The following is an 8,112-nucleotide window of genomic DNA, read 5'->3' as shown; positions in this document are numbered from 1 at the left end:
ACTACAGGTGCCTGCCACAACACAACACCCAACTATTTTTAGAGACAGGGTTTCCCTCTTGCTCAGACTGATCTTGATCAAACTCCTGAGCTCAGGCAATCTACCCGCCTTGGCCTCCCAAAGTGATAGGATTACACGTGTGAGCCACCATGACTGGCCCTTTACCTCTCATTAAAAAGTGTGTTCTTGGCTTGTGGTTGGAGTGGTATGTCCACCCTGTCAAAATGGCCACTGCAGGCTAAGATACCCTCTCAAGAAATAAACTCCTCCAGCTCGGCGCCTGTAGCTCAGTGGCTAGGATGCCAACCACATACACTGGAGCTAGCAAGTTCAAACCCAGCCTGGGCCTATCAAACAACAATGACAACTACAACCCAAAACTAGCTCGGCAGCATGGCAGGCACCTATAGTCTGCCATGTAGAGAAGCCAACACTAGGGCAACTGCTAGCACGTGCCCCTCCTGCGTGCGTGGAAGAGGCAGTGAATCTAATTATTAGCCAAACAACCCAGAAAGGAGCAGACACAGCAGTTCTCAGGCTCACAGAGAACTGGGATCAAGCCACCTTCCCAGCAGCTGGGATGGAGGAACTTTGCCATGTCTGCACATCAGTCTGACCTTGCCAGCATGGCAATGCCACAGTTGCCCCAAACTGACAGCTGCTCTGTGCCCTGTCTCAAGGGGCTTCCAAGGAAGATTTGAAAGGATCAAACTGTTCCCAATAGTTAACTGTGCCTTGGAACAAATTGCAAAAGTATTTAAAAGTGTACCAATGTTTTAAAAGTCTGTAATAAACAATCTAAAATTCAACCCAAAGCCACCCACAGAACACTCGTTAGCATATAAAGGAATGAGCTATGGATACACACAGCAACATGATGTTTCTCAGAATAGTTATGCTGACTGAGAGATGCCAGACTCGCTCTCAAAATAGAGCGTGCGCGTGACTCCCTGTGCATAAAACTCTGAGAAATGAAGATTGATGGGTGCCAGAAAGCTGCTTGTTGGTTCTGTGGCCCAGGGTTTAGGGTTGGATGACTGTTTGGAACTTCCTAGCTGAGAGAAATGCTCCTTATGTCAATGTGAGGGTGATTCCACATGTCAAAATCCATCAAACTGAGCACTGTTCCTGGTGACTGTGGTGACTTCAAAGACGATCTGCTGGGACAAAAACCTAAAATGCAGGGCAGGCTGCGCACCCAGGGCAGTGGGCTGGGAGGAGCGTGCTGGCCAAAGTCTGAAGGGTTATGGTGACTTGAAGCCTCACGGTTGTTGGCCAGGCTGCAGGGGAGGACGGACGGGGAGGGTAGGGACACGTGTGGGAGCAGGAACGGCAGCAACACTGTCACCTGCAGTTATGTGAAAAGTAGAAAATTCACCCAGTGAACTGGGTGGTACAGCTGCACTGTGTTGAAAGTGCCGGCTGGCTCTGCCTGCTTTTAGGAAAATGTGAAAAGAGGGAGATAAAAAACTTGATATCCCCCCAGTTCTAATAATGAAATGTAGGGAAAGAGGCATGTCTCCTATAAAGCTATGGGTTCAGCCACTGGCCCCTGAAGTAAATTAAAATCAAATACACAACAACAAAAAACCACCCACAGTGTTGACAGAGCTGTATTTGCAAAAGCACCAGCTCCAGCTGGGCGCAGTGGTTCCAGCCTGCAGTCCCTGCACTTTGGGAAGCCAAGCTGGGAGGATCACTTGAGCCCACAAGTTCAAAGTTGTAGGGAGCTGTGATGATGCCCCTGTACTCCAGCCTGGGTGGCAGAGCAAGACCCTGTCCATGAAAAAAAAAAAAATTACTCAAATGTTCACAGCAGCTCAGTTCGCAATTGCAAAGAGGTGGAAACAACCCATCAACACACGAATGAATTAACAAGCTGTGGTCCACGTATGCTGTGGGATACTATTCAGCCACAAAAAAAAATGGCGACTTTGCATCTTTTCAATTTACCCGGATGGATTTGGAGAATGTTCTCAGTATCTCAAGAATGGAAAAGCAAGCATCCCATGTATTCAGTACGAATTCTAAAACTAATAGACTTACAACTACAGGCCCACAAGAGCCCACATAAGAGAAAAACAATTAAAGTCAATAAGGGGGAGGGCAGGGGCAACTCGGCAAGCTGCCACCTAATGGGTACAAGATAGGGGGACAGGGCACACTTCTCGAGTGAAGGACTCAACTCCAACTCAGACTTTGGACTTGACTTTACAAATGCAAATAATGTAACCTAATAGTATGTACCCTCAAATTAACCCGAAACAAAAAGTAAAAACTCTAAAACCACTGACTGATGTGACTCCATGTGCGGGACAGCCTCTGGGCCCCAATTTTCTGCCAGCAGAATATAGGCTGGAGATGCATCATCTGGGTCATCTTTTCTAACATCTTTGGAAGTGGCCAAAGTGAGGAGGAACTTGTGAAAAGGGAAGGACATCACAGAAGACGGAGACCCCACACAGGGGGCACACCCAAGCCACAGAGCCCAGCATGCTGCCGTCCCCCAGCAGAGAGACTGGGTGATTTTCAGGGGTGGAGTTGCTGTGGGAGTTTTTACCACAGGTCTGGGGCTCCCCTGTCTGAGCGCACTGGGGTCCAACAGCTTCAGCACAAGGCGCTGGGATTGTAATATCGTTGTAATGCCTGACACACACTGATCAGATGGGACTTTGGGGGACCCACAGTGGAAGATGGGGTGAAGATCTGTCCTGCTCAGAGGGGATGTGAACTGTCGAGGCTGTGCTGAGAGTGGGCACCCGTGGCGTTCAGCCCCCACCCCCCACCCTGTTGAGGTTGTGCGTGAAAGTGGGCACCTGTGGTGTTCAACCTCCACCCCATACCCATGCTTCTTACATGCCCCAGCTCTGCCTTTGGGCTGGGTGTCCTGTGGGTGGAGCTGAGCCCACCCATCTGGGTGCTCCCTAAGTCAACTAAACTCCAGTCAGACCCCAAACACAAGAACAAACCCGGTGGAGGTCAGTAGAGCTGCCCAACAGAGCCGGGCCTAGGGCTCAGACCATGCTGACCCACAAATGGGACCAGGTGACGGTCACGTTTCCCAGGACTGGGATTTGGCAGCTGGCTCCAGGCTGACTGGGCAGCCCTGTTACCTGCTCCTTAGAGGAGGTCACCTGTGCCTGTGACTTTGACTACTAAGTACAGATCAGGGCTTCAAATCCTCATAACCACCAGGTCTCTCCCCACATGATGTCTCTGTTGGGGCATCTTGAAGATGCTGTAAGCCCAAGGTCCCGACCAGGCCCCATGAGGCCCCAGCTGCTTGCACACCGCAGTCCCCTGACCCTTCCCACTCCAGGATCTTCTCAAAAGCTAGTTCCTCATCAGGGGTGCTGTCTTGCTCCCTCAGTGCCACTGCCCCTCAGTCTCAGTAGGAATGCCACTTCCTCTAAGAAGCTTACCCTAGGCCTACTGCTGTGGCCCATGCTATCCCCAGATACCTTTCTCAGGGTTAACACTGTGTGTTTGGGTGACCACAGTCATCTGCCCCTCCTAGCAAAGCACCACTTCTAGTGCCAAGCTGGACCAGCTCCCACCCTGGCCCAGAGGCTAGCTTGGTTCTGGGCACACAACGGGCTTCCTGAGGAAGTGTCAGGTGTCAGGAGCACAGAGGCAGAGGCAGTACAAAGGGCAGGCACAGGACCACACTGCACTCCCGTGGTCTATTTCACAGCAGCATGCCAGTTGGGGGTGGGGGGGCACTTGGGAGGACACAGGGGAGGGGGCCCTCCTTCCTCATCCTCGGAGGTCGGAGCCCCTTGAGTTTCACACTTTCAATGGCCCAGGGTCACCAAACACTTCTCAACAAGCCACTGAGAAGAAGACCTGTCATCTGGAGCAATGCTGTGGGGTCTGGGAGGACCAAAAGTCAAAAGGAAAGAACAAAGGATGCTGGCTCTCAAGGCAGGATGGTGTATGCACAGGACGCTGCGGGAGGAAAGGGGCTGTGAGCAGGCTATCTGCTGGGGGCAGGGGGCACCCCTGCCACAAGCCTGGGACCCCCTAACCAGACAGAGCACTCATGCCACTTCCACCATCTGCACACGGTTGGCCAGCACAGGCCAGGGATCGTTCAGGTGCGCCTCACGGCTTGCTGCAGGCCTGTAAAAGCCTACCCAGGAAAGATGGACCCTTTTGTGGCTCCCTCCACCATGCTGATAGGAGGCCAAAGCCCGGAGGTCAGAACTTACCATCTTTTGGGAGGACCACTGCAGTCTTGGTAAGGGCCAAGATGTCACACCAGTCCATGAAGTCTCTCAGATTCTGGAAACTCGACACATTCTGTCTATCTGTGAAGTGGGACGGGCATCAAAACCACAGCATCAGACACTCCAACCCTGGCCATCTGGGGGGTCAGCATGCAGACCCCTCTCCTTGGAAAAGTAACTCACGAAAGGCAGCCGGCTGCATGCTGACCCCACTGCTTAGAAAAGTGACCCCCGGGAGGTGGCCAGGTGCACAGCCGTCTACACGGCCAGGGCAGCCACTTCTCTACTCACATGGTGCCCTCTGACCAGCTGTGTCCTAAACATGCCCACCCTGGACTGAGACCCAGGACCACTCCCATACCACCTTCCCCCCTCCAGTCTCCCCAAAACTTTGGAAGCTGCACCTGCCATCACCCTGGTGACCTTCCCAACACATAGATAGTCCACCATCTGCTGTGGCCTCTCACTGCCATAGTGACCTCCCCCTCAGATGCTCTCCCACCCCTACAGGCTACCTGCAGGCCCGCCACGGTGGTCTCCACATCCACCACCCATCTACCATCCATCTGTCACTTCTGCTCAGCTGCCCCTCTGTATCCTCTCTGGCCCCCAGGCCTCCCCTCCTCTCCCATTCTCCTGCCCCCACTCACGGAGGAGCAACAGGGTCCTATGGGTGATGGCCACCCTCCCCAACTGCAGATAGACCAGGCCGTAGCTGTAGTCGGTGGCCAGCACTCGGAAGGCCTTCACCCCTCTCACTGGAAGAGAGCCAGTGGACACAAGGCCCTGCCACACCCAGCCCTAAGCTCAGGGCACCCGAGCCCTCAGATCCAGCTATGGCAGTTGTCCAGAGGGAACAGGTGCCACATCCAGTCTCACCTTCCAGGCTGGGAGGCCCAGAGCCAGCCTGACCACCTACTGGCCACTGCTCTGGGGCCAGGACCCCTCCCCCACCTTCCTCCCAACCCCTCCATACGCACAGGTGTTCCTGAACACAGTCTTCTTTCTGTCCCTCTGCAGGGTCACCTCCTGTGACTGGCACCCCTGTGGCCTGCGGGAGGGAGGGAACTGCAGCCTTGGGCCTGGAAAGCCCCTCCTCATGCCCTGAGGCCATTGAGACCCCCAGGAAAATGTCTAGGTCTGGGCTCGGCACCCCTAGCTCAGTGGTTAGGGCACCAGCCACATACACCAGGGCTGACAGGTTTGAACCCAGTCCAGGCCCACTAAACAACAATGACAACTACTACAACAACAACAACAACAACAACAAATAGCCAGGAGTTGTGGCAGGTAGCTGTAGTCCTAGCTACTTGGGAGGCTGAGGCAAGAGAATCACTTAAGCCCAAGAGTTTGAGGTTGCAGTGAGCTATGACACCATAGCCCTCTACCCAGGGCGACGAGTGAGACTCTGTCTCAAAAAAAAAAAAAGAAAAGGGAAGGAAATGTCTAGGTACCTCTTGCTTCCCACGAACCTGGAGATGATGGGAGCTTGGGGATAGCGGGGGTCTGGGGGTGGTGGGGGTCCAGGGGGTGGCAGGGTCTCGGGGTTTGGGGCCTGGGTGTAGTGGAGGCCTAGGGATAGGGACTGGGTATGGTGAAGCCTGAGGGTGGGGTCCTGGGGGTGGTGGAGGCCTAGGGTAGTCTGGAGTGGGCCTAGGTGGGGAGAGCCCGGGAAAGTGTCAGGGCCTGGGGGGTGGAGGGTCTGGGGGTGGTAAGGCCTGGGAGGGGTTGGGCCTGGGAGATGGTGGAATCTGTGGGATGGCAGGGCAGTGGGGAGGGGGCTAGAGCCTGGGGTGTGGCGGGCCCTGGGGGAGGGAGGGCCTGGGGTGTGACTGGACCTAGTGGAGGGAAGGCCTGGGGTGGTGGGGTCTGGGGGGTGGCAAGGCCTAGGGGTAGTGGTGGCTGTGGGGGCCTGGGAATGTTGGGACGTGGCGGGTAGGGGTCATGGGGGTGGTGGAGGCGAGCTCCCAGAGTTTGCTTCACCCTCATATCAACTAAGGCTCTGATTCAGGGCTCCTCCATCAGACCAGGGCCTGCAGCACTGCACAGGGAGACACTCTAAACACCCACTGGCTGTGGACTCCACCCTGAGCTGTAGGCAGCTTCTGCCCAAATCCATCCTTTGAGTTGTTGGGGGAGAGAGTTAGGGACAGTCCTTCTGAGCTTCCAGACTGGCCAACAGGCCCAGCTTCCTGCCTAATGCCTTCCCTATCCTGCCTCCTAGAAGGGGGTGCCCCTTGTCCATGAGGGGCTGCTGGGAGCCGCCCGTGCCCACTCACCGGCTAAAGGCAGTGACCACCTTGAGCTGGTCTGTCTTCTTCACTCTCACTACAGATGCCCCCAGCTTCCTTTTGTCTCTGGCCGGCAGGAATCCCTGTGCATCACTGGCCACTGCCAGAATGTACCAGAACCCTGAAAACTGCCCAGGGGGTGTTGGGGGTAGGGCAGGTGCAGAGCAGCTGCTGAGGGGGTCATACCCCCTTGAGGCTTTAGCAAAAGAACCCACCAGACAAGGGACCCTTCCCAGAGGCCCAGCCATTACCTACACGGGGTCAAGCAGGTATGGAGAGTCAGCTATTCCCACTGAAACCCCAGCCACCAGCAGGCAGGGCCTGCTCCCAGGGTCCACTCACCATGGTGCAGGAACCTTCTGCCGGCAAGCCCGCCCCCTTACCCAAAACACAGCTCCCTGTTCTGTATCCCCTGCCCTCTCTGGGCCTCTCTACCCTGCCCCTCCTCAGGGCTCTGGCCCCTTCACTGTGTAGTTCACGGGACCCGTGTGCTATAGTCATAGAGAGAGAGGCCAGATGGGTAGCCTGCTGGCCCCAGGAGCCATGCTTGTTCCCAGATGGCTTCCCTGCCACTGTTCCCAGCCCTGCAGGCTTGTTCCCAGATGGCTTCCCTGCCACTGTTCCCAGCCCTCAAGGCATATGGCTCACCTTGTCCCAGTTGACAGTATGGGCCTCCTTGGAGTGCCACTCCTGTGGCTGGGAACCCCTAGCCAAGACCAGGACCAGCAGCAGGACTGGCAGCCCCAGCCTCATCCTCACCCTCCTTCCTCACCCACCCAGGGCTGGACACTGCATTTAAGTCTCCCTGTGCCAGCCCTGTGGTGGGCGTCTGACCCACCCCAGAGCCCCGGACCAGACAGGGTTGGGCCGGAGGTAGGGGGTGGAGGCAGTAGGTGTGGCTCTGGCCTTGGGCCCCCAGGCACTAAGCCTTGGCACAGCCCTGCCACCTCAGATCTCTGTCTAAAGACAGAGTCCATCACATTCCCAGAGGCCACACTGAGTTCCAAGACTCTTACCCTCCTCAGCACCCTGACCCTAGGTCGCCACGTGTGCACCCCATTATACCTGGGAACCATGTCACCTGGGCACCCTGGGCCTCTCATTCTGAACCCTCCAGGTGAGAGGCAAAAGGCCCAGACCCTTCTAGGGCAGCATGCATGTGGAGAGTGCTCCCACAGCTGCCCCAGCCCAGACCCTCACCACCTCCTCAAGGGCCTCCCTCAATGGCAGTGCCCAAAGCAGGTGCCAGGATAGGCCAGACTGGATGGGTGTGCACATGTGCAATGGGTGCTCCCATGTGCAGGCGTGTGCCAGTCCCACCTTAGGGATTATGGTACCTTGTGTGCACCTCACCTCAGTACCAGCAGCAAAGACACTCCCCCCACTTCCCACTCAGCAGCCCCTACAGCTTATGCTTCTCCCAGGACTTCAGGCAGTACCCCCTCCGGAATGCAGGAAGACCCCAAGTGCAGGCCCTCCAGGGTCCCTAACCCCTATCCTGGAAGCAGCCAAAGCACTAACCCAGAGACAGCTGAGCTTGGAGAGCTGGGATCCTCTCCCAGCCCACACAGGCAGTGCCAGCGCTGGCTGCA

At 56.0% G+C, this 8,112-nt stretch overlaps 2 protein-coding genes across 2 annotated transcripts in view; both read right to left on the bottom strand.

Annotated features, from left to right (window-relative positions):
- Positions 1-3,919: 3,919 nt before the first annotated feature.
- LCN10 (lipocalin 10) lies at positions 3,920-7,273 on the bottom strand. Its single transcript, XM_012808189.1, has 6 exons — positions 7,169-7,273; positions 6,509-6,648; positions 5,196-5,280; positions 4,880-5,015; positions 4,212-4,310; positions 3,920-3,948 (listed from the first exon to the last, which is right to left on the bottom strand). Exons 1-6 carry the CDS (start codon positions 7,271-7,273, stop codon positions 3,920-3,922), a joined length of 594 nt encoding a protein of 197 aa, XP_012663643.1.
- A 195-nt stretch (positions 7,274-7,468) lies between these two features.
- LCN6 (lipocalin 6) overlaps positions 7,469-8,112 on the bottom strand; it is a 3,726-nt gene continuing 3,082 nt past the window's right edge. Inside the window, exon 7 of the mRNA XM_012808188.1 lies at positions 7,469-7,480. Coding sequence (XP_012663642.1) covers positions 7,469-7,480 — 12 coding nt within the window. The remainder of the gene's footprint in view (positions 7,481-8,112) is intronic.

Source organism: Otolemur garnettii, unplaced genomic scaffold, assembly GCF_000181295.1.
Source record: "Otolemur garnettii isolate 467f Iridium unplaced genomic scaffold, OtoGar3 scaffold00087, whole genome shotgun sequence".
Taxonomy (NCBI): Eukaryota; Metazoa; Chordata; class Mammalia; order Primates; family Galagidae; genus Otolemur; species Otolemur garnettii.
This window is presented reverse-complemented; position numbering and strand designations above follow the sequence as displayed.